At 37.3% G+C, this 25,167-nt stretch overlaps 10 protein-coding genes and 2 non-coding genes across 12 annotated transcripts; 7 read left to right on the top strand and 5 right to left on the bottom strand.

Moving 5' to 3' along the window:
- The first annotated feature begins 2 nt into the window (after positions 1-2).
- On the top strand, positions 3-76 carry SPAR_Dtrna13I. Its single transcript has one exon. It is a non-coding gene; the product is annotated as a tRNA-Ile (tRNA).
- Positions 77-255: 179 nt separating this feature from the next.
- On the bottom strand, positions 256-1,110 carry ARP10 (Arp10p; the record flags this gene model as incomplete). The annotated part of the gene is made up of 1 exon (XM_033909461.1): positions 256-1,110. One exon carries the CDS (start codon positions 1,108-1,110, stop codon positions 256-258), a length of 855 nt encoding a protein of 284 aa, XP_033765352.1.
- Positions 1,111-1,343: 233 nt separating this feature from the next.
- On the top strand, positions 1,344-2,768 carry TMS1 (Tms1p; the record flags this gene model as incomplete). Its single annotated transcript, XM_033909460.1, has 1 exon — positions 1,344-2,768. One exon carries the CDS (start codon positions 1,344-1,346, stop codon positions 2,766-2,768), a length of 1,425 nt encoding a protein of 474 aa, XP_033765351.1.
- Positions 2,769-3,203: 435 nt separating this feature from the next.
- SPO71 (Spo71p) lies at positions 3,204-6,944 on the top strand (the record flags this gene model as incomplete). The annotated part of the gene is made up of 1 exon (XM_033909459.1): positions 3,204-6,944. One exon carries the CDS (start codon positions 3,204-3,206, stop codon positions 6,942-6,944), a length of 3,741 nt encoding a protein of 1,246 aa, XP_033765350.1.
- Positions 6,945-7,015: 71 nt separating this feature from the next.
- On the bottom strand, positions 7,016-9,763 carry STE5 (Ste5p; the record flags this gene model as incomplete). The annotated part of the gene is made up of 1 exon (XM_033909458.1): positions 7,016-9,763. One exon carries the CDS (start codon positions 9,761-9,763, stop codon positions 7,016-7,018), a length of 2,748 nt encoding a protein of 915 aa, XP_033765349.1.
- An 896-nt stretch (positions 9,764-10,659) lies between these two features.
- On the top strand, positions 10,660-12,441 carry ARX1 (putative hydrolase; the record flags this gene model as incomplete). Its single annotated transcript, XM_033909457.1, has 1 exon — positions 10,660-12,441. One exon carries the CDS (start codon positions 10,660-10,662, stop codon positions 12,439-12,441), a length of 1,782 nt encoding a protein of 593 aa, XP_033765348.1.
- A 243-nt stretch (positions 12,442-12,684) lies between these two features.
- TVP15 (Tvp15p) lies at positions 12,685-13,116 on the bottom strand (the record flags this gene model as incomplete). The annotated part of the gene is made up of 1 exon (XM_033909456.1): positions 12,685-13,116. The coding sequence occupies one exon, from the start codon at positions 13,114-13,116 to the stop codon at positions 12,685-12,687; it is 432 nt and encodes a 143-aa protein (XP_033765347.1).
- Positions 13,117-13,728: 612 nt separating this feature from the next.
- On the bottom strand, positions 13,729-14,547 carry BMH2 (14-3-3 family protein BMH2; the record flags this gene model as incomplete). Its single annotated transcript, XM_033909455.1, has 1 exon — positions 13,729-14,547. The coding sequence occupies one exon, from the start codon at positions 14,545-14,547 to the stop codon at positions 13,729-13,731; it is 819 nt and encodes a 272-aa protein (XP_033765346.1).
- A 2,184-nt stretch (positions 14,548-16,731) lies between these two features.
- Positions 16,732-16,803, top strand: SPAR_Dtrna12Q. Its single transcript has one exon. It is a non-coding gene; the product is annotated as a tRNA-Gln (tRNA).
- A 213-nt stretch (positions 16,804-17,016) lies between these two features.
- Positions 17,017-17,769, top strand: GRX3 (monothiol glutaredoxin GRX3; the record flags this gene model as incomplete). The annotated part of the gene is made up of 1 exon (XM_033909454.1): positions 17,017-17,769. The coding sequence occupies one exon, from the start codon at positions 17,017-17,019 to the stop codon at positions 17,767-17,769; it is 753 nt and encodes a 250-aa protein (XP_033765345.1).
- A 345-nt stretch (positions 17,770-18,114) lies between these two features.
- Positions 18,115-21,846, top strand: MSH6 (mismatch repair ATPase MSH6; the record flags this gene model as incomplete). The annotated part of the gene is made up of 1 exon (XM_033909453.1): positions 18,115-21,846. The coding sequence occupies one exon, from the start codon at positions 18,115-18,117 to the stop codon at positions 21,844-21,846; it is 3,732 nt and encodes a 1,243-aa protein (XP_033765344.1).
- A 269-nt stretch (positions 21,847-22,115) lies between these two features.
- On the bottom strand, positions 22,116-24,800 carry GIS1 (histone demethylase GIS1; the record flags this gene model as incomplete). The annotated part of the gene is made up of 1 exon (XM_033909452.1): positions 22,116-24,800. The coding sequence occupies one exon, from the start codon at positions 24,798-24,800 to the stop codon at positions 22,116-22,118; it is 2,685 nt and encodes an 894-aa protein (XP_033765343.1).
- Positions 24,801-25,167: the final 367 nt, after the last annotated feature.

Below are 25,167 nucleotides of genomic sequence, written 5' to 3'. Positions count from 1 at the left end.
CTGGTCTCTTGGCCCAGTTGGTTAAGGCACCGTGCTAATAACGCGGGGATCAGCGGTTCGATCCCGCTAGAGACCATCTATTTTTATTTTTCTCTCCCTCTCGAGAACTGAAAACGGCACTCTAAGTTGTTTAAGTTTTTACATTGAAGGCTCTTATGAGGTTATTCATGACTTTATTTATTTAGGCAATTATGCTGCAAAAACATAATTAGGCGCATGAGAAATTACCGTTTTTTTTCTATATATATAACGAATCTATTCTAAGCACTTCACCCCAGTTCTAAAGTAATAATCAAACCAATCAGGAGCAATGTAGGGATTGTTATAAAACTCATTCCTTCTAACTCCTACGATGTTGTTTCCTTTAGAGGGTAGGAGTGTTTTCGCGCATGCAGAACCAGCCTGCCAGTAATTTTTAGATAGCTGGATTTTAGACGTGGCCATTTTTTGCTTGAATAAATCTTTTATTGCTGTTTCATACATCTCTTCAATGTTTACTATGATGATATTTTCTCTCAGTGGTTTCCTCAAGTCGATAGGAAGTGACTCTACAATATCTTTGACAAGATTTATTACCGGAATTTCATCTGCTTCACAACTTTTAGAGTTATATTTTTCGTCAAAGAATATTGGCGTGTAGGGACCAACTAGGGGAGGGCTACTTGACTCAACCTCCCTTTTGCCTCGTTTTGAGTACTTTATGTACCGTTGCAGAGGTCTAAGGTCAAAAATAGGTACACATGTAGTATAAGTGGTACCTATGTCTAAAATTATTCCATTCCTTGTATTGCAGGATAAGCAATGTATGATGGCTCTGGGAACGAACGAAACGTGAGCGCAGCCCAATTCGTTAAACAAGATGCTACAAATAATTCTTTTTTCTGCTACAGAAAAAAAGATGTCTTCCAGTAGCAAAACTTGTACCTCTCGATTTCCCGAGATGTTACACATTTGAAAATATAGTTCAAAGATCTCCTTTAACTTTTCCCTATTTTTCTCATCAATACTTCCTTTCTTCCAAGCGATAATCTCTTGCGGGCACGCTTCAGTACTTCTCCCAATTTCGATCCTATTGGTACCCAAATAAATTATCACAATATTATTCACCATCTTTGTCTGAAGGCGTTTTGAGTAGAAATTTTTATTGTTTCACAGTTTTCAATATTTAAGCATTCTGTAGCCTCTGTTGGATATATCTCGGCAACAATAGAAGTTCCGATAAGTAAACTCTAACAAAAAAAGAACCGTTTTTGAGATCTTTACGCTCCCAAAACGAAGTTTATAATCAGATACAAAGGCCATTTTCATATTGAAACACCTCTCACACAGTACTGCAATATACCATGGGTGCCGTAATTTCTTTGCCAGTCAGCATGGCGGGCTCATTCGTGGCCTCCTGTTTTGGAGGTTGCTGCTCAAACTTAGTGTCTAAAGCTGCATCTTCCTTAGGGTCTTCTTCCTTAGGTACAAGACTTCTTTACGCCGTTTGGCTTTTAATTAACTCTTTGATATCATGGATATCTTATTCAGCAAACAAATCCATCCTCTGGCCGGGAAAAACTTGTACTGGAACTGGAGAATGTGGGTTTTTTACAGTTCATAGGTTAAATTTTGCATTAGGATGTTTACATTTAATATTGGCACTTGTACTAACGGGTGTAAAATCGACTAATGACGTGAGAGCCGCATTTCAGAATTCATGGTGGAGCTTGAAGTTCATATTGTATTTATGTCTCATTGTTCTGTCATTTATCATCCCAAATGACTTTTATATTTTCTTTTCGAAATGGGTATCGGTTCCTAGTGGGGCAATTTTCATCCTGGTTGGGCTTATATTGTTGGTAGACTTTGCTCATGAGTGGGCTGAAACGTGTATTAGCCACGTCGAATCAGAGGACGAAGATTCCTCATTTTGGCAACGATTTTTAGTTTTGGGGACAACTTCCATGTACACTGCATCGATTATCATGACTGTTGTTATGTATGTTATGTTTTGTCATCAACAATGTAACATGAATCAAACAGCGGTAACAGTTAACCTGATATTAACTGTTATAACGCTTGTCTTATCGGTGAATCCTAAAATCCAAGAATCCAACCCTAAAAGTGGGCTGGCCCAAAGTAGTATGGTTTCTGTTTACTGTACTTATTTGACAATGAGTGCCATGTCTTCCGAACCGGATGACAAAATGTGCAATCCGTTGGTTAGATCCAGTGGAACCCGTAAATTTAGTATTATTTTGGGCTCATTGTTTACTTTTATTGCGATCGCCTACACGACAACAAGAGCCGCTGCTAATAGTGCTTTTCAAGGCACTAATACTAATGGCGCTATATATCTCGGGAACGACATCGAGTACGAGGGGCTAGGTGGACAGACAAGAAACCAATTGAGGTATGAAGCAATCAAGCAGGCTGTAGAGGAAGGATCTTTACCAGAAAGTGCCTTATATGATACCGCTTGGTTAGGGACGTCATCTTCTACAGCAAGCGCTATAGACAACCAAAATGATGATGAAAGAACCGGAACCAAGTACAATTACACTTTATTCCACATCATATTCTTTCTGGCAACCCAATGGATTGCAATCTTACTAACAATCAATGTTACTCAGGATGATGTAGGAGATTTTATACCCGTAGGAAGAACATATTTTTATTCTTGGGTAAAAATTGTCAGTGCATGGATATGTTATGCACTCTACGGTTGGACAGTAGTAGCACCAGCGATTATGCCCGACAGGTTTGATTACGAAAATTACTATTAAATAGACTAACGTGCAAGGATTTCTTTATAATATATGTAACATTTTAAGTAGCCCTCGTAAGAATACTAATTTTACCTTACTCATGCGGTAGTTCTAGGAAATAAATCACACCTTCAGAGAATGTGAATCAGAATTACCTAAATGGGAATGACTTTTCTCGAAGGTTGCTTTAACTACTCTCAATAATTGAAATACCAATTGTACTTATAGTTCGACCTTTTTTTCGAAGGATTTGCTCTCTTCTTAAAGGCAGGAAAGAAACTTTTCTCAACCTTTTATGCGAATATTCGGAGTTTGCGCCGTGCTTCAAAAGAAGTCGTAAGACAAAATCATTGTGGATAGAGAAATGTCTGGAAAAAATATCAAAAAGAATAAAAAATAAACATTGCAGTGACTTAATAGGAAAAGCACTTATAGTCGGAATCGTCTGGAAGTATGGATTCTATCGTCAACGTTATTGAAGATGATGTTGAATACGCACAGAGGGTGACTAGTTTCAGCTCACCACAAAATACAAATGTCAAGGTCTTCACTATTCCTCGGCATTCCTTCACGGCGTTTAGATTGTCATATGTTTCACCTACAGAGCTTTCAGCATGTTCGCAGGTTACTTTACTAGGTGGTATTCCTAAACAATGGTACACTGACCAAAATAATCAGGTTTGGAGACTTTTAACCAAAATTTCACTTCGGAAAGTTAAGAAGCAATCTGATATGCTAAGAAGGTATGGCTATGGAACAATTTACAAAAAGCGTGTAGAGAAAATCCCTACTGCATCGTACTTGAGAAAGCACTTCACATGGTCCTATGAGGACAATACATCAATCCACAACAGTCATCATCTTGAAGACTCAGAGGTACAAACAAAAAGAGCTAAGTCAAGCCCTATGCAGAGAAGCGTATATAAAATTAGTTTACCCAAAAGGTGTAGAAGCTCTTCCGATCTAAAATTCATGCCACAAGAGCTTTTGGAAGAAAGAAAGTCAGGGCCTTCTGGAAACGATAGTTTGCCTTTGGGCGATACGGCGCAAGCTGTGGCGATAAAGCCAGTTTTGCATAAAAAAGATGAAGAAAAGACGAATAAAAGACATGAACCGATCTCTTCGAGTCTGAAACAAAGAACTGAACAGCAAGAAGAAAGTCCATCTGGAGAAGATTATTCGCACTTCGATCGAATACCGAGCCGCTCGTCAACGAGGAGAGCTAGAGAAACAGAGTTTAATTATGATAGAGAACCTTCTGAGGATACTTTAAGATATTCTCCCGATAGTAGTGTTGAAGCAACGAATCGGACAAGTCCTGGGAGAAGTAGCATACTAAGTGAATCAGAACAATTCGCTCATTCAAATGACCTAAGTGATGGCTTTTCGACATCTAATACTATCAATAACTTGGGATTAAATGCAAATGAAAAAATCATCCTTGATGCGCTGCAAAGTATGGAAAAGGAAAACCTTATGGTTTGGAAAACAACTCGGAAAGAAGGGAGGTATCTCGACGAAAGACGGAAGATAGCAGATGCCTTTCAAAAAAGGGAGAAGAGTTTACGTGTAGACATTAGCAAGTTACATTCGAGTCATCTTCCATTTTTTAATATCTTGCCTCCATGGCCGACGGAATTGACGGTGGAAGAGAAGATCATACACGATAGGATAGTCTCTAAGCATTCCCATCATATAAGAAAACATGTTCACAATGCTCGAAACAAAACAAGCTGTAAAATCAAAGATAGCGTTGGAACTTTCTTGGGTATGACAAGTTCACTAACAAATAAAGCAACAGTCAGAAAACGCACCGGTCAGATCCTTAAAAAAGAAAAAATGCTAGTGATGGTCAAAGAGGCTATACAAAATAAAGTACCGCTTCCCAACTTCTCAGAAAATGAGTGCTTTGATACAAGGGTTAGTGAAAGGTGGAAGGAATATATCGTTATTGCAAGATCCACAGGAAGGTTCGACCCCCCCATTCTTTTGCAGTTTTACCGTCACCGCCACATCCCAGAAATTGAAGATATCAGCTCCATAGCTACAAAGTATCATCGTAATCCGTTGGATTTTTTTCTTTCAAGAAATTGTATTGTAAAATTTTACAGCTCTCTAGACAAAACTATATCCATACAGAAACCTGATAAGCGGTTAGATGGATTTATAGACGAGAGCATCGAAAACAAGGACGAATTAAAGCGCTATTCCCCTGTTAAAATTTTTATCTTAAGATGCAGCAGCATTCGCTCCTCTGGTAGATGGTACAAATTTTTACTAGAATCTTTGGACCGACAATTATTTACACCTACCATCAATCTTAAAATCCCACTAACTGAGATATCAATAAAAATCAACTTGAATGAAATTATATTCCAAAAGTTGATAGATTTAGGGAAGCAGGAAAAAGATAGACTCAAAATATGCTTTCTTGAAAGAGGTTATAAAATTTTCCAACATCCCATTTTACGATATTTCACAATTGCTATTATAGAGAAATTAAAATTGGCACACTACGACTATCTGATTAGGAAATGGGACACAGAAAATGCTGTACTAGGGTGCGCTTTAAAAAGATATGATAGATTAGAATGGATTCCATGTGATGAAGATTCTCTAATAACCGGAATTTTCGCATTTTGCCAATCTCACCTAATCCAGTACAGACCAATCGCAAATCGTGCAAGGGAAACAAAATCCGTGAAGGGAGATTGTTTGAAAGAAACACCACCGGTTGAAGGTTTTTTAATAAGATTGACGGACAAGTATGGGTCTGTAAGAACACATTTTGGTAAATATAGTATTTCAACAGCTTACTTCTTCACGTGTGAAAATTTGCTTTTTTCAATGAAAGCATATAGAGCAAACCCTCCTTTACCTATAGATGCAATGATTGATGACAGTAGCACAGAAATGGAAAAAGAAGAAATTTGGAAACAATGGAAGAAAATTCCAGAAGTTTACGAGCAACAACCGTATACCTTAGACGCGGATGATCACATCGAGTGGATGAACTGTCAAACGACTCAAAGTGAATATGACTCCAGAGATTTTTACGCTTTCCATTGTTTTCATAGAAGGATCGATCAAATACTAAAAACGGACAATGTGATCGACCTAACTGAGGTGAAAGACATATACCAAGGAGCGAGGACTGATTACGAGGCTGACAAAATAAAGTATGGAGTTTACAAAGAGGCTAGTGAAATTTTTTGGCACAGGAGTTACGAGGTTGATGATGTTTCACAGTCGGTTATAAACATAGAAACGTCAAATGGTCTCTTGTTGAAACTACTTGCTTCATCGGTAACAGTTGCGGAACAGTGGGTCGTAAAACTGAAACAAATGGCGTCTTATTGGAAAAACAAACAAAGGGAAGATACGGACAGATTACTACACATAAGGCGTTCCAACGCAGGCCTTTTGATGTTAAATGGAGAAGAGGAAACGAAAATCGGTGAGAACACGTTACGCTGGATCGTAGAACACGGACGCGCAGATGAACAAACCTTTAATGCTAACGGAATATCATTAAGTAGGCCATTGATTCAAAAGGGACCTTTATATCAAAAACCACACAAGCACTCTGTTTTCTCGAAGTACTACGTCGTTTTGATATCCGGCTTTATTGTTTTGTTCCACTGCTTTCATAGATCAACTACAGGTTTTGCTAAGGAAGTTTTGGAATATGCCCATTATATAACTATTCCAATTGACGATTGCTATTTATACTCGGGTACTACAACAGAACTAGACCTTTTGCAGAGAGATCGTACTTTTGATGAAATAAATTATGGATCTCACGCTCTTCCCCGAGTTTATGAGGATGGATGGCGGTCTGTAGAAGACGAGAGTTCACGGTGCTTTACCCTTTGGTTTGGAACTAGGCGTGCCCTTTCTAGCAATCGCTCACAAAAGAAAGGAAATGAAAAGCATTATTCGCAAGCTTATGGTGGACAACAAAATTTTGTCGATCCACCGTCTGCTTCGGGAGCTGATTTGGATACCGCTAAGGCTTCAAATAACACAGACAAGATACATTTCACTAAAAAGTTAGGTGTAAGCGGCAAGTCAATGGTTTTCATGGCAAGGTCAAGGCAGGAAAGAGACCTTTGGGTAATGTCTATTTACTATGAGCTTGAAAGACTAAGAAGAACGGCGTCCTCTTCAAAGTCACAGAATCAGGCTACGTAACCTCATAGAGCTTGGGAATATCCGGGCAGATACTTCCTTGTTTTGTTATTGCATAGAATTTAATATATACTCTAAATATAATCCATGTGGAGTGGACAGCTTTCATTACTGCTCTCAATAAAGCTTGATAATGAACCACGTCTTGTTATTTCATCGATTCCTTTGTCCACGTCACTGGGTAACAGTACCGAAATACCATTTTCATCTTCATTAGTACTTTCCTCATCAGAATAAAGTGAAAACCTAATGTCAGGGATCAGAGGTGACTGCGTTGTAGAACCAACAGTTTCTAAGCTTTTTATATCGCGATGTCCATCCCCGGTATGAGGGTTTCCCTCATTCACCATATTTGCGGTGACATTTTCAGGACCAACTGGGGAGTGGATATGAATAGTAGTTGTAGATTCTGCATCTGATAGTGATCTTGAACTACTATCGAGCTCATTATCGGTCGAGTCATCATGATCCTCTTCATCATCGTCGTCATCTTCATCAAAACTTAGACCGAAACTGTAGCAGAGAGTTTCTAAAACAAGAGTCCAGGAGCTGGCTTCAACTAATTCATTAATTTTATCACTGTAGTCTACGTTCAAATAGCCCACCTTAATCTTCAACTCATTAGGCCTTCTTCTTCCAAAACTTGTAAAGCATCTGTAATCTTGGAATAATACGGATTTGTTTTCTTCCATATTACTATTTGATACAGCAACAATACCCAAATGCTCGTGAATCTTTTCGGGATATAAAGTATCTTTCAACCAGATGGGAGAAAATTGTAACAAGGGGCGCTTTAACTTGAGATTTGAAACGAAACTTAGTGAATCTATCCTGTTTAATACTGGTCCGTAGTCCAGAACATGGTTATTTCGATCAACGAAACAAAACTGCAGACGTGCAAATTTAATAGTTAGAGCTTTTAAGCTGTTATAAATAACGATTAAACTTTCTTCTTCCTTCAGTTTCGTAAAATCAACCTGCAAGATTATTACCAAATTATCAGGTTTTTCTCGTTTTAGGGAAAGAATCGAGCTTATTGTAGTTAAAACAGATTGCATGCTGTCGACAGTACTGTGCCTAGAACAATCTACTGAATCTAATGTAAAACCTCTCCTAATGATTACTGTATCATTGTCGTACACATTTCCAACTTCAACAACTTTATTAGGATTAATTAAACCTAGAAAGGTACTCGTCTCATAGCTGCCATTATCTGCATCATCTGAAAGATTCTTTATGATCGGAAGAACAGGCAGCGTGGAGGTGATATTGTCCTCATTAAATACAAAATCCTGATTCAGAAGACCTGAAATCCATTTCTGTACTGTTGTACTTTCATCAGAATTTATATTTTGAACAATGTAAAGGTCTGATAAATCAGTGCAGTCTTGCTTGTTTAAAGTGCATTTAAGGACTGAAGCTTCGAGTGTGGTCATTTTCAAGTTGGTGATTGGTGTAAATATTTCTAAATTTTTTAGTCTAATTTCCAAAACATCAGCATCGTTATCCACTTCTGCTATTACAAATGCGTTTTCAAATAAGAAACACCAGCTTTGAAGGTATTTCTGATCATCTTTAGCAACCATCAATTTGTCTACCAGTCGTAGTAACCCATAGTCCCCGTCTATCCTCCAATCCTGCAATTCTTCTCGGAAATTGCTTAAAAGAACTTGAATAAAATATGATCTTAGCAGCGGCAACGGTATTTTTGTTTCAATATCGTTTGTTTTCACTGAATCAGAAACAGCAGAAATAAAATCATTAGCCGATGACACCATAGAAGTGGAGGTGAAGATAGAGTCTGCTCTCGATGGCATTCTTCTGTGTCCCAAGGGTGAATGTAAAAATGTATATTTTGAATTCTTTTGTGGAATTTGATTCCTTTCCTTCGGAGGAGCAGCCAATATGAGATTTGGGCCTAGGCTTGGAGCTTGTGAATATATCGTTTGTCTTTTAACCGGTGTACACGATAAACCAAAAGGAGGCAAGAGTGGCGAAGGAAGAGGAAAGCAGGACAGGGGTGTGGTCGATAACTCAGAATCTGGAATTTTATGAATTAAAAAATCCGAAATGAGTATATCTTTTAGTTCATCATTTTCTGGAATGCATTGAACGGCTATGTTAGCATCCTTCTTACATTTTGTACAGAAAGGGAAGAGCGCCCCTATGTCTGCCTTTGAAGTGGTACCAAAAGAGATGATAAGACATTCTTGGTGACTTAAGTGGCCACATGCAAGCTCTATGATTTTCTCGCCCTTTCTCCTGCTAGAAATAGGCTCGTCACATAACGTACAGGAGGCATTCAAAAAAGACTTTTTAATTGAAGTTCTGGGTATTGGATAGCCAAATGGAGCGACCTTGGGTGGCATATTATATGATAAATTTTCCGTTCTTAAAGGCTCATTTGCTCGAGATATATCGCTATTACTTGCGTAAAAGAGATTGGAATTAGGCCTTGGCAAAGAAGACGTTCTATGGGGGTGTTGTGGTAAATAATCGGTGGAAACAGTCGAAGGTGTGGTTAGTAAATTATCTTCTTCATTACCAGAAGAATTTGAAGAAGTAACCCTAGACTTCGGTGAGAATGAAAATGTAGAGGAGGAAGCAGGGGAAGGCGAGAATCTTTTTTTCCTACCGCTACCCCTTTGGAACCTGGCCAATTTTTCCGTCCATTTTTTCCCTCTCGACAACGGGGACAGAGTATTGGGCTTCTCTACCTCTATAATTTGATTAGGTGTTCTCGACGACGTACTACTATATTGCGTTGAGCTACCAAAATTGTGAAAAGGGGAAACTATATTGTCTGTAGGAGTTTGCATCATCTGTACAGTTATTTCTACAATGCCCTCCTTGCTTAGCGCAGTTGCTGCGTAGGTTATCACGATTTTGAAATATTATCAAGTTATTATTTTCATTTCTCTCTTTTGTCGTTAATTTTTTGAAGAAAATCTCGGTATTTTCCCCAGGTACTAACGCCTTTCATATTTTGATGCAGAAAAGTACATGATGTGTAACTTAACAGGGCACATATCGCCGCGCCAGAAAAAAAAGGAAAAGGGAAAAGAAAACGGTGAAAACTATGGGAAGGTACTCCTGGAGGTGGAGCAGCTAATCACCACCTTTACATTTCTTGATTAACTGAAGTATGAACGGTATAAACGTCTGATTCTAACTTATTCACCAACACACTTCCTGGAACGACTCTCCTACCACAAATAATGCGTCGGAAAAGAACTGCTGGGCAAATCCAATGTTTGACACTGCCTCTGGACCTGAAATGTCCCCGTCTATTCCAGAAGCTCTTATAGCTCCCCTTCAAAGGAAATTTCGTATATTCATATCTCATCTTCATCAATGTTCAAACAGCGTGTTACAGACACAGAGAAACAGCTTCATGAGAAGTCAGCCGGTGTCAGTGCTCTGACATCCGCTCAGTGAACCCATGTATGACTGCTCTTTCGTGCAATTCAATCTGTATTCTAGCCGCAATTAAACGACAGAAAATTGATATAATGCCCTAATGATGACAGGTTGATAACCCTAAGCAATATTTACCCGGAGAAGGTCATGCCCTGTAAAGCTTTTTTTTTCATTCTGAAAAAATTTTACCGAGGTAAAGAAAAATTTCAGCAGAAAGAGATGAGATGAGCTAAAACATCGTGTTATTGAAAGTACACTGAAGAAAAGCCCTGATCCGACTAACATCGCTAAAATTATCATGGCTCTAGCTATCTCCCACGAGGATACTCAGATTTTGCTAAAGGACAAAAATATCCTACAGGAATCGGTCTTGAACAAATACAGAACGGCTGGACAAATTGCACAAACTGCTTTGAAATATGTCACTTCTTTAATTAATGATTCGTATCATTCAAAGACCACAGAACGCCAATTAACCGTGTCAGAGTTATGTTTGCTTACTGATTCTTTTATTTTGACCCGCTTGGAACAGTATTATAAAAATAAAGTTAATGAAAGAGGTATTGCTATTCCAACTACTATTGATATCGACCAAATTTCCGGCGGGTGGTGTCCCGAAATAGATGATACTCAAAATTTGTTGAAATGGAATAAGGGCAAAGACTCCACTTTTGCATCATCTGTTACTGGAATCCTGAGACAAGGTGATTTAGTCAAGATTACATTAGGTGTTCATATTGATGGTTATACCTCTGAAGTTTCTCACACTATGGTTATTTACCCCGTTGACGAAACCAAAGCTGTTGCTCAACCTGCTGGGCCACTACTAGGTGGTAAGGCGGATGCCGTAGCTGCTGCCCACATTGCTATGGAAACAGTGGTTGCGTTATTAGCCTGTGCTCTGACCCCAGAAAAGCTGCCCGCCTCATTGGGAGGAACTTCAAGTGGTATCACAGGCCAATTGATTAGAACTATCGTAGACACTATTGCCAGATCTTACAACTGTGGCGTTGTCCCTGGTTCTCGTGTAAGAAGAATTAGGAGATTTTTAGCAGGCCAAAACGAAGGTATTGTCGCCGAAAGGGAATATAAGGGTGTTATTTGGACAGAGTCCCATCAAGAAGCAGACTTACTATCTAATACTGATGCCAAGGATTTGACCGTGGTAGATCGTGGTCAATCTACTCCATTCACTAATGTTTCCGCTATTCCAAGTGACGATTTCGTTGTACAATCATGTGAAGTTTATTTAATTGATTTGAAAATGGCATCTTTGGAACATTGTAACAAGAGGGGTTTAGTCACTTTAGAGACCGTCGATTCTTATACTGGTAAATCTCATAAGGCAGGAGAATTGATTGCCAGACCCAGCGTTTACGTTAGGGATTTCGCTCAAACTCATATTCTTAAATTAAAGACCTCAAGACAACTCTTAACCAAGATTGATAAGCAAGGTGTTTACCCATTCAAGTTATCTCATTTATCTTCTAACTTTCCCTTTGTTGACGAAAATGAGGAGGAACTTCAAAATTTAAACAAAGACTTGAAATCATTTAGACTTGGGATGAGTGAGATTTCCAATAACTACTTATGTGTGGAAAGTCCAATACAAATTGCAAGATGGGTTCCATGGGACCATATTTTAAAGGCCACCAATCCAAACGGTAATCTAAGTTACGATGCAACCTCTACATTAACATTACCTGGGCATGAGCTTCCTCTACCAAAATTGGGTGTTTCGGCCATCAAGCTTAAATCCTTGTTGAATTCAACTAAGGAATCGATTTCCTTACCAGTTGCTCGTGAATGTAACACCATCGTATTGTGTGACTCTAGTGTAAGTACAACCGACAGACCCGAATTATTGAGATTAACTGGTGGTTCTAAGACCTGTCAGCCAAGCTGGGTTCACTCTCAACACGAATTAAATCCTGAAGATTCTATTGTCCAAGGGATCTTTCAATTGGCTACTTTGGCCAAGGATAAGAGATTCGGTCTATTATTAAAGGAAACACAACCAATGAAGCAGAAAAGTGCTATCACATCAAATGGTGACGTTGAAGAAACTATGAAAATGTAAGAAACTTCCATCATTCTTAAAGCCAGTATATAAATAATATAAGTATATCATAAAATGTAAAATAGAATATTATAAAAGAGCCAAATTAGCTGTACTAAATATTGCTTGATTTATTTGCTCAGATTCTCAAATTAAAATTACACGTTACTGTTACGCAGTTTAGATGAAAGATCAAATATCTCATGCCTATTTCTTTATACTTTTGTAACACTGAAAGATCGATGGAGAAATGGAATTCCAAAATTAAATCATGTCATCGTCATCGTCGATGTCATCGTCACCAATTGACAAAGACGAGCCGGGTGCTCTGAAGTTGGCAGGTTCTTCCACAAATTGAGAAAAATGGAAGACAATAAACGCAACCCCTAAAATGAAAGTAAACATTCCCGCCAATATGTTGTAGATACCGCCGAAGCTAATTATCAGACCCAGTAAAATATAAGATAAACCTCTTCCAAGAAAACTAAAGTAAAAAGAAGCATACCTGTAAAGATTTGATGGCACCTTAAACTCCAGGTAGACGATAGGTATGGAGAGTGCCAGTCCATAAACTGCTAAGAGAAAGATGCTTAAATTGGTGAAAAGGTACGTCAATTGTGAAAGAGCTGCAATAATATCTATGCAGCCAATTGATATGTTTGCAATTTTGAAAAATTTTGGAGGAATAGCTGACATCCTTTTGCTTGTGATCCCTTGAGTTTATGTCACTTTGTTTATTGTCCTCCTCTTGTATGACATATTAAAATGGTTATTTCTTTCTACTTCGAAGGTATTTTTCTGTTACGGATCTACGCGAATTGGCCCCCGCCCCCTATACCCTGAGAGCTCTCATATCGAGTGAGAAAGAGATGCCTTCACTTTCAAAAAAGGATAATCACGTCAGGATTCAAGGGAAAGCAGAAGGAAGTAGTACGTATATAGCGAAAAGAGCTTTTTTCGAAACATATGAGTATCTCTCTCAATTGTTCTCGCAAATTGGCTCAACTCAGAAGGCAATACGATAGCCAAGATATAGATTTGTGGAATAAATATAAGAATAGACACAGACAACAGTGATAATAGTAATAGTAACAGAAAAAACTATTTTATGTTATATATTAAGAAACTATTTTTTTAGAGGTTTTGTATATTTTGTGATTTGTAAAATTGAAAATTTTGTGAATTTGAAAAAGACGAAGATATTATCTCTTCCTCTAAAAAAAGTATCAAAATCGAATTGCATTCATTTTCATTAGCAAGAAAACTGGAGTGGTAAATCTTCATTTCTCGTTGTAATTCTCAGCGCTCTTATTTGGTTGGTTCACCTTGAGTTTGTTCAGCTGGGGCTTGTTGTTGTTGTTGTTGTTGCTGCTGCTGCTGCTGCTGCTGTTGTTGATCTTCTTGGCCAGATTCAGAAATGTCAGAGGTCCATAAGGTCAAGTTGTCCCTTAATAATTGCATGATCAAAGTGCTATCCTTGTATGATTCTTCGGACAAAGTATCTAGTTCAGCAATAGCATCGTCAAAGGCTTGTTTGGCCAAATGGCAGGCCTTATCAGGAGAGTTTTGAATTTCGTAATAGAAGACGGAGAAATTCAAAGCTAGACCCAAACGAATTGGGTGAGTTGGAGGCAATTCGGTAGTGGCAATCTCGGAAGCGGTTTTATAAGCTTCCAAAGAGGCGTTGGTTGCCTTTTCTCTTGCATCACCGCTGGAAAATTCAGCCAAATAACGGTGGTAGTCACCCTTCATCTTATAATAAAATACTTTAGACTCACCAGTAGTAGCAGAAGGGATTAAATGAGAATCTAACACGGACAAAATGTCATCAGAAATTTTAGTCAATTCAGTTTCAATTTTAGAACGGTAAGAACGAATTAATTCGACTTGGTGCTCAGATTTTTCCTTTGATTCTTCTTTCTGTTCGATTGAAGAAACTATTCTCCAGGAAGCACGACGAGCACCAATGACATTCTTGTAAGCAACCGATAATAGATTCCGCTCTTCAACAGACAATTCTTGACCTGAAGAAGCAACGGCCTTCATGTTTTCGACCATTTCCTCATAACGTTCGGCTTGTTCAGCCAATTTGGCTAGGTAAACAGAATCTTCACGAGTTTGAGACATTTTTTTTATTGTAACGGGTACTTTTTGTTGATTTGATAATTTATTCTTTAATTTCGTTCTGAAATTGTTAGAGTATTGTTAACCTTCTGTTCAAGTTTTTCGTTTCTTTGCTTTTCCCCCTTAATCAATCTAAAAAATAATGATTAAAAACCCGGGAGATGCAATTTTTTTTTTCGAAAAAAGAAGTTAGTAATGAAATGATAAAAGAACAAATGTTTAGGATAGCTCAAAAAAGATTTCGTAACCTTTGGTAATGAATATTTACATAGTCACTGAAGGCCTTATTATAAGATTTACCCCTTTCGACCGAATTTTTCCTCCTATTTCCCGTATGTTTTTAAAAGTGAACCGGGTGACGTATTAATACATCACTTCGAGTAGAGTACCGATTTATCCATTATTCCTAAACAAAAAAGGCTCAATTTTAACAGTTATCGCTATATCATTCCTTGCCGGTCTTATCTCCGGATGTATGCATATCACACGCTTGATTTCCCGATTAGTCGTAAACAAAATAACCGTTACCTCATTTTTTTGACCAGAGATAATATTAACCGGTTCAGATGCAACATCACATGAGTAGATCTTTAGTGTTCCAGTTCTTGTATTAGAAGAAAGCAAACTGTGCTTAAATCAATATAAGATGTATATAAAGAAAAAAGTAGGAAACAAAGGAAGAGAACCTATAACATTTCACTTTCAAGGCCAATTAAGTTGAAATAAATATTATTTTTGGGAGAGTAACATTCGCGTAGGTAACTAATTCAAATCAGAGAAAATGAAAATGATCCTGGAGGGAGCTATTAATAAAGCAAGTTATTGAAAAGTAAAACATACGGTTCGATTCAAAGTTGAATTCTTAAATTTGAAGGTAATGTGGAAAAGAATGCAATTGATCGCGCTACTTTCAAAAGAAAATATTAAACAGAAACGAGGAAGAAGCGGAAGCAAGAGATATACAAGTCATCAATATATATAAACAGAGCCTGCGATTATGAGTTCGTGTTATAAATAAAGATAAGGCAGGATTGAGAAAGAGGAGAAAGAGCGATCTATGCGATTCGCCCCCGAATCTTCGCGTCACGCTCCAACGTGCATTTTCTACGGCACCGGCTAGGGAATAATGTCATTAACAACGGATAAAGCTTGGGCGGCTAATTTTCGTGCATTCCAATAGATAGATTTGATTTGCACAAAATATATGAACAGTGCTTAGTTTATTGTTTACGTTGATATTTAGAGGTAAAAGGGGATAGTATTAATGAAGATTAGATTTGGATCTTCTTATGCTTATATAAGAGAGTGTTGATAATTAGAGGTTAACAATAGTATTAATGAAGGATAAGTATGGATCTTCTTATACTATATAAGAGAGGTATATAGAACACACGCCGATCGGTCATATTAACTATGATCAATATAATAGTGATGAAGCACTTACTATAGTTTCAATGTTACGACTCATATTATTATATGTAAATGTCGAGTTGATCATTCAAGTAAATAGACCTTTAACTTTACTGCACCCACATCACCACGTAGTCACATATCATTCTTCAGCCCAAACATCAATGACCTATTGCGTCTGGTTACTTCATATGATCACTAATTGATTAGTTATGAATAATAATAAGTCACTATTCTAAAATCAATATTCACCTATTTCTCATGTAGACGGTTGGAATGTTTTGGAATGTGTTGGAATGAAATTTTAATATCATCTATTTAGTATTATATTATAACATGCGGTGCAAGAGGATGGCATAAAGATTGAGAAACAGTCATCCAATCTAATGGAAGCTGAAATGCAAGGATTGATAATGTAATAGGATAATGAATGACAACATATAAAAAGAGAGAAGATAAATTAATAACACTATGAAGAACTATCGATTCCCTTTTTGTGGATTCCTATATCCTTGAGGAGAACTTCTAGTATATTCTGTATACCTAATATTATAGCCTTTAGTAACAATGGAATCCTAACAATTATCTAATTATTCACCAAATTATCATAGACCTAGTAATAAGCCCTCATGAACAATAAAATCCCAAAATTTATCTTAATACTGGCACATTTGTCAAAATGAGTTGTGACAACACGTTATTCTTAATCATAATTGGGCCCTCAAGACTCCTGGTATTCTTAGACCATTGTGACACAACTGAAGACACAGTTGTTACGGTCCTATAGTGTAGTGGTTATCACTTTCGGTTTTGATCCGGACAACCCCGGTTCGAATCCGGGTAGGACCTTTTTTAACTGTGGCTCTTTTTCTGTACGAAATTTTTTTTTTCCAGCAAAGTATGCCGGGTCATGAGCTTGCCAAACTAAGAGGTCAATGGAATATCTCAATGACTAAGTGTGCTCTTTTCAAGTTTCATACATACTTTCTTTTACTCATTCACCTCTTTTTTACAAACACTACCAAGCAAGACTGTACATAGCAGCAAAAATCTTTACAGCAAATGCCTGTCATTGAAATCAACGATCAAGATCAATTTACCCACTTAACGACCACTGCGGCCGGCGACAAGTTAATTGTACTTTATTTCCATACTAGTTGGGCAGAACCATGCAAAGCATTGAGGGAAGTTTTTGAGGCTATTAGTAATGAGCCTTCTAATGAGAACGTCTCCTTTTTATCTATTGATGCGGATGAAAACTCTGAAATTTCAGAACTGTTTGAAATCTCAGCTGTTCCATATTTTATCATAATTCATAAAGGAACAATCTTAAAAGAGTTATCTGGTGCAGACCCAAAGGAATTTGTGACTTTATTGGAAGACTGCAAGAATTCAATAAATTCCGGACCATCACAAACTGGTACCGTGGAAAATGCAAACGTAAATGAAGGAAGTCATAATGACGAAGAAGATGACGATGAAGAAGAGGAAGAAGAAACCGAGGAGCAAATAAATGCTAGATTGACTAAGTTGGTTAATGCTGCACCGGTAATGCTATTTATGAAGGGGAGCCCCTCTGAGCCTAAATGTGGTTTCTCAAGACAATTAGTGGGTATTTTGAGGGAACATCAAGTAAGATTTGGCTTTTTCGATATATTAAGGGACGAATCTGTTAGACAGAACTTAAAAAAGTTTTCTGAATGGCCAACTTTTCCTCAACTTTACATTAATGGGGAGTTTCAAGGCGGTTTAGACATTATCAAGGAATCCTTGGAGGAAGATCCCGATTTTTTACAGCATACTCTTCAATCTTGAATAAATAAACATACTTTGTGTAATTTGAAACAGAAAAGTCTCTATATTGTCAAGTGATGGTACGTAAAGTATTTTTATGTGTGACACATGAATGGCCTCCTCCCTCTGATTAACTTTTGTTATTTGACATACTATTGCCCGGAGGAAAAAGAACGCGTGAGCAGAAACTAATACGCGTCTCATTTTTTATAAGTTCTTGAAAGGTCATCGTCATGCAGAGAAAATATTTAGAATTACATCAGTTGAAACTTTTACGAGTTTTCTTTCAACCCTCCCCTGTTAATAGATTACTATCCTTAATTAGAGTTACTGGCAAAATTTGATAAAGCTAGATTGCATTTCAAAATGGCCCCAGCTACCCCTAAAGCTTCTAAGACTACACACTTCAAAAATGGTTCCACATCGTCTCAAAAGAGAATGAAGCAATCGAGTTTACTCTCTTTTTTCTCTAAACAGGTACCTTCTGGTACACCCACAAAGAAGGACCGTAAACCTACTTCAGCAACTTCACAAAAGGCAGATGCTAATAAAATAACGAAGAATCCAGAAGGAGAAAAGGTGGGCAAGCTCTTTGTAGATGTAGACGAAGATAATGACTTGACAATGGCTGAAGAAACATTGGCAACTGTAAATAGTGATACTATACATTCTGAAGAGCCCCAATCTGATACTATGTTAAATAGTAACACCACAGTAACCAAAAGTGCTGCTGCAGACGAGGATTTATCTTCTTCTTCGCAACCTCGAAGAAGCCACAAAAGGAGAGTTAATTACGCCGAAAGTGATGAGGAGGACCCAAATACTACATTCATTGCTAAACGGAAGAAAGGTAAGGTAATTGATAGCGAAAGCGATGAAGATGAATATTTACCGGGTAAGAATGAAGAGGATGAAGATGATGATGTCGCGGAGGATAAAGAGGATGTTAAAGAAGAATTGGCAGAAGGTAGTTGCGATGACGATGACGATTTGCTTTCTTTGGCGGAAACGACTTCAAAGAGAAAATCCACAAGCACACCGCATTCTTTATCGCCTTTTACAAGAAATACATCCCGTAATAACTCAAAGAAAAAAAACAGGCCAATCCAGGTCCCAAGTAGATCATACACACCCTCCCACGGCCAACCATCGGCGACTTCGAAGTCTAGCAAATTCAATAAACAAAATGAAGAACGATATCAATGGTTAGTGGATGAACGAGATGCCCAGCGCCGTTCCAAGAGTGATCCAGAGTACGATCCAAGAACATTGTATATCCCGTCTTCTGCATGGAACAAGTTTACTCCGTTTGAAAAACAATATTGGGAGATTAAGTCCAAAATGTGGGATTGCATTGTTTTCTTTAAAAAGGGTAAGTTCTTTGAATTATATGAAAAGGATGCATTATTGGCTAATGCCTTATTTGACTTGAAGATTGCAGGTGGAGGACGCGCTAATATGCAACTGGCTGGAATTCCAGAAATGTCGTTTGAGTATTGGGCCGCTCAATTTATTCAAATGGGTTATAAAGTTGCAAAGGTGGATCAAAGAGAATCAATGTTGGCTAAAGAAATGAGGGAAGGTTCTAAAGGTATTGTTAAAAGAGAACTTCAGTGTATATTAACATCAGGTACATTAACTGATGGTGATATGTTACATTCGGATCTGGCTACCTTTTGTCTTGCCATTAGAGAAGAACCTGGTAACTACTACAATCAAGCCCAGTTAGATTCATCAACTATGGTTCAAAAGTTGAATACGAAAATATTCGGTGCAGCGTTCATTGATACTGCAACTGGTGAGCTTCAAATGTTAGAGTTTGAGGATGACAGCGAGTGCACCAAACTAGACACATTAATGTCGCAAGTGAGACCTATGGAAGTCGTTATGGAGAGGAATAACTTAAGCACATTAGCTAATAAAATTGTAAAGTTCAATTCAGCTCCCAATGCAATCTTCAATGAGGTTAAAGCTGGTGAAGAATTTTATGACTTTGATAAAACCTATTCTGAAATCATATCGTCTGAATATTTTTCCACGGAAGAAGACTGGCCAGAGGTCTTGAAATCTTATTACGATATGGGGAAAAAAGTCGGTTTTAGTGCATTTGGTGGATTATTGTATTATTTAAAATGGTTGAAATTGGATGAAAATCTGATTTCGATGAAAAATATCAAAGAGTATGATTTTGTAAAATCGCAACACTCCATGGTTTTAGATGGGATCACTTTACAGAACTTGGAAATATTTTCCAATTCGTTTGATGGTTCTGATAAGGGAACTCTGTTCAAATTATTTAACAGGGCCATTACTCCAATGGGTAAAAGAATGATGAAAAAGTGGTTAATGCATCCATTATTACGTAAGAATGATATTGAAAACAGGCTTGATAGCGTCGACTCCTTGTTACAAGATATTGCTTTAAGAGAAGAGCTTGAGATGACATTTTCAAAATTACCTGATTTGGAGAGAATGTTGGCCCGCATCCATAGCAGAACAATCAAAGTTAAAGATTTTGAAAAGGTAATTACCGCATTTGAAACGATTGTTCAGTTGCAAAAAACTTTGCAGAATAATGACTTAAAGGGAGATGTTTCGAAATACATATCATCTTTCCCTAAGGAACTTGTGGAAGGTGTTCAAAACTGGACCAATGCTTTCGAAAGACAAAAAGCAATTAATGAAAATATCATTGTGCCCCAAAGGGGGTTTGATATTGAATTTGATAAATCGATGGATAAAATACAGGAGTTAGAAGACGAATTGATGGAAATTCTGATGAATTATAGGAAGCAATTCAAATGTTCCAATATCCAATATAAAGATTCCGGAAAGGAAATCTATACTATCGAAATTCCTCTCTCTGCAACCAAAAATGTCCCATCGAATTGGGTTCAAATGGCTGCGAACAAAACATACAAGAGATACTACTCTGATGAAGTAAGAGTTCTAGCAAGATCGATGGCGGAGGCTAAGGAAATACACAAGACGCTAGAAGAAGATCTAAAAAATAGGTTGTGTCAAAAATTTGATGCGCATTATAATACAATTTGGATGCCCACTATACAGGCCATCTCTAATATAGACTGTCTGTTGGCTATTACAAGGACATCCGAATCTTTAGGTGCTCCTTCTTGTAGACCAACCATTGTAGATGAGGTCGACTCGAAAACAAATGCTCAATTAAATGGTTTTTTGAAATTTAAATCATTAAGACATCCATGCTTTAACCTCGGCGCTACTACAGCAAAGGATTTCATTCCTAATGACATTGAATTAGGTAAAGAACAACCTAGGCTGGGATTGTTAACAGGTGCTAACGCAGCTGGTAAATCCACTGTATTGAGGATGGCATGTATCGCCGTAATTATGGCTCAAATGGGATGTTATGTTCCTTGTGAATCTGCTGTTTTGACACCAATCGATAGAATCATGACCCGTTTAGGCGCTAATGATAACATTATGCAAGGAAAATCTACTTTTTTTGTGGAGTTAGCAGAAACAAAAAAAATATTAGATATGGCTACTAATAGATCATTATTAGTTGTTGACGAGTTGGGAAGAGGAGGTTCATCAAGCGATGGTTTTGCTATTGCAGAAAGTGTGCTACATCACGTTGCGACACACATTCAAAGCTTAGGCTTTTTTGCGACACATTATGGAACATTGGCATCAAATTTCAAGCACCATCCTCAAGTAAGGCCACTCAAAATGAGCATTTTAGTAGATGAAGCGACTAGGAACGTTACATTTTTGTATAAGATGCTTGAAGGACAAAGCGAGGGTTCATTTGGTATGCATGTTGCGTCAATGTGTGGCATTTCAAAGGATATTATTGACAACGCACAGATTGCCGCTGATAATTTAGAACATACCTCCAGACTAGTCAAAGAACGTGATTTGGCTGCGAATAATTTGGATGGTGAAGTAGTTACTTTGCCTGATGGCTTACAAAGTGATTTCGTTCGGATTGTGTACGGAGATGGACTGCAGAATACAAAATTAGGTTCTGGTGAAGGCGTCTTGAACTATGATTGGAATATAAAGAGAAATGTTTTAAAAAGTTTATTTAGTATGATTGATGATTTACATTCTTAAGTAATTCGGTTTACTAAGTAAATAAGATCTGAACTTTTTGAATTTTTTAGGTTTTGGCCGCTAAAAATGGAATCAGAACGCAATATAGTAAGGATATATGAAAAATGAATAACTAAGTTATAAAAAAAAAAATTTCAATAGAGAATAATTAAAACATGGAGAATAAATATATTATAAAAAACCAAATTTAAAAAAGAAAAAAATACTATTACAGGAAAATATTCGAAAGATTTTTTTCTTGAACCCATTATGTATATCATTTACCCGTCCTATGATTCAGCTAATTTAGCATTTTCGATTTCTTGAGTGCATGGAATTTTTTTATTTAAATGTTGCAGAACATGGTCTCTTCTCTTGAATCTTTTACCGCACCTTGGGCAAGAATGAGGTTTCTCACCGGAATGAACTGACTTTTTATGTCTCGTTAGATGGTGACCAGAAGAGAACTGTCTATTACATTCTCGACAAATGTATATCTTACCATGATCTGACATAATGACCTCATTTTCACCAAACTTAGAAGAATGTGCATGATAATTGTTACCATTATTGTTCATTGAAGACGTACGATAATTATCATTACTATTAGTATTATTGTTCAAGATTGCTGGATTAGATTCTTGCTTGTTACCGGTGAAACTGTAATCGAAATTATTATTGCTGAGATTGCTATTATCATTACCATTGAGTATTTTGGGTTTTTTGTGAAGAGGAGAAAAAGATGGACCTGCATCTAAGGGATTAATATTATTACTATTTTGGCGAATTCCAGTACCGTTTGAATAATCGTTGATTGTGGAAGAATACATGAGTGGATTACTTACACCCAATGGGGATCTATAGTCGTTGACGAAAGAAGATATAGGGCTCTTTGAAGCTTCTCTTGAAATGTTTAATGTAACCACATTATTTCTCTTGAGAAATGGGATGTTAGAAGTTGAAGGTGATAATGGGGCAAGGCCTGAATTTAATGGATTTTTGGAGTTTGTCAAATAAAGGGATAAGGGATTCGGACTGTATGTTGGGTTAGGAGAAACTATGGATAGATTATGAGGAGCTGATGTAGTGGTAGCGGCTGCAGTAGCCGCACTATTAGAATATGTGTTGTTACCATTGCTACTATTCCCATTGTTGTTGCTATTGTTCATCATATTGCCATTGAATGAGGCGTGGCCATTCGGATTCATCGGTGAAGACAACGGTGGTAACGTCAATCTTGGCGATGCAGTAGCGCTATTAGCTAATGTGGCCAAACTTAAAGCCAACATGTTGTCATCGTTATCACCACCTAGACCTGAAGTCCCGTTTAAAGTGGACGAATGCATCATCGAGGAAGGCACGGTGGAAACGTTATTATTACTACTATTATTGGTACTATTATTGCTACTGTTAATGTTATTGAGAGAGGTAGCTGTAGCTGTGGTAACGCCATTCGTGTTAACATTATTATGGTTTTGATTGCCATTTGTAGTTGTCGATGGGTTGGTTGAGGTGGTCGTTATATTAGATAGTAGGGAATTCGTATTAGTTAAAGAGGGAGTACCAAAATTACTAGAATTGGCTGGAATATTCATCTGCGGCAATTGCGGAGTTAAAACTTTTCTTTTAAATTTGGAAGTCGGATCATCCAAAGTGGGCTCCACGATATTTGATAGGTCCATCATCCTTGACAACAACGGGGAGGAAATTCTGCTAATGGTAGTTTGATTCATGTTAAGAAATTGATTTACGCCATTGGGTGTAGTAGACCGAAGTGAACTACTTTGCGGCCTGTTCATGTTAATGTTGGAAAATAAGGGGTTTTTATTATCTTCTAGATTTTGCAATTCTTGAGAGGAATGATTTAGTAATTCATCAAAACTTCGAACTTTTTGAAACAAATCATTATCATTATCAGTAATGGATCCTCGTTGTTCCGATTCATTAGAATCATAGGATAAATTTGAAAAGGCCCCAGCTTTTTCCTCTTCCTTCTTGTTACCACAGCCGCATTTTAAAGGTTGCTTTCTAACGACAGTTTGCTGCTCTAATATAAACTCAATAGATTCGCCAAAATTATAACCATAATTGAATCCGGAATATAAACTGTAGGGGAAGGTAATGATGAATTCGTGCTGGAACTGTACCACTCTATTAAATTTTATATTTTTATTTTTCAAGAAATCAGGAGAACTTATGATGTTTTGGTGTTTGATGAAAGCAGGACAATTTTCCTTATTACCTGATAGTTCCTTTGATAAAATTTCTAAAAATTGATCAGTATTTGTGCACGGTATGGAATACCATTGTTTGGGGCCACCGAAATGCAAGTAGTTTACAGAACACTTATTCTGTTCGTCCAAATGCCATGGGAAAATGGATTTAGCCTGGCCAGCAAGTAAATGCCTATTACTTGAGTTTATGGAATCCGGTAAATTATTAAAATTCCATAAAGTCAAATCATAGGGGAAAATCGAAGAGTTTTCATCTACCGCATAAAGTGGTTTCGAAAAACCAGTTGTTTTCCAAAAATCACTTTCCAAAGCCTTTAATTTTGCCAAATCATAACAATCTTGTTGACTATCTACGCGGCAATTTTCCTTTAAAGTTTCATCGTTAAAATCATTTTGGCTTATTCGAGAATCTGGCTTCGTAGCCAAGTTCTTCCACTGTATTAAATTATACGATTTATTGTCATAATCATTTTCGATAGTAAAAATACCGTTTTCTTGTTTTTCCCATCGCTTGACCTGTTGGCGAATAGGGGAGTTGAGACTTATAGTCTTCAAATTTTCCACAACAGATGAGTCTTCCAAAAGCTCCAGCCATTCCTTGGGAGGAATGACTTTGACAATACCATTCTCGAACCCAAATTTAGTAATTTTATCGATGAAATACTGAAAATTTGCAAATTCCATCATGGACGGCTTAAAAATGGGAACACCATCAATAACCTCAACCGGCTTGATTTCCATTGTATTTTGTTTTCTGTAGCTATTCTTCAAATTAAAAATAAAATTACAGCAATGTTCACTTTGTAGAAGCAAATACTTTTTAAACGCCCAACAAAGAAACAAAAGTGAAAAAATTGAAAATTAGAAAAAATTGAAAAGTTGAAGTCAATGAAGGATGGAAAAGGGAAAACGATGAATATACGTGGTGGACAGAAGTTCCTGTAAGCAAAAAACTTAGCGAAACAAAAAAAGGACAAAGACTAAATGTATTATAGCTTGGTTATTTTCTTTGTATCACACCAACTTCTTTTGCCTTCTGTATGGCGGGAGGAGGGGGGGACGTTTTCTTCTTGTTTTTTCCGTTAACTTTTCCCGATATGCGTAGAAG

The sequence above is a fragment of the Saccharomyces paradoxus genome, chromosome IV (genome assembly GCF_002079055.1).
Source record: "Saccharomyces paradoxus chromosome IV, complete sequence".
Classification (NCBI taxonomy): Eukaryota; Fungi; Ascomycota; class Saccharomycetes; order Saccharomycetales; family Saccharomycetaceae; genus Saccharomyces; species Saccharomyces paradoxus.
Note: the sequence above shows the minus strand (reverse complement) of the source record. Positions and strands in the feature narration are given on the sequence as shown.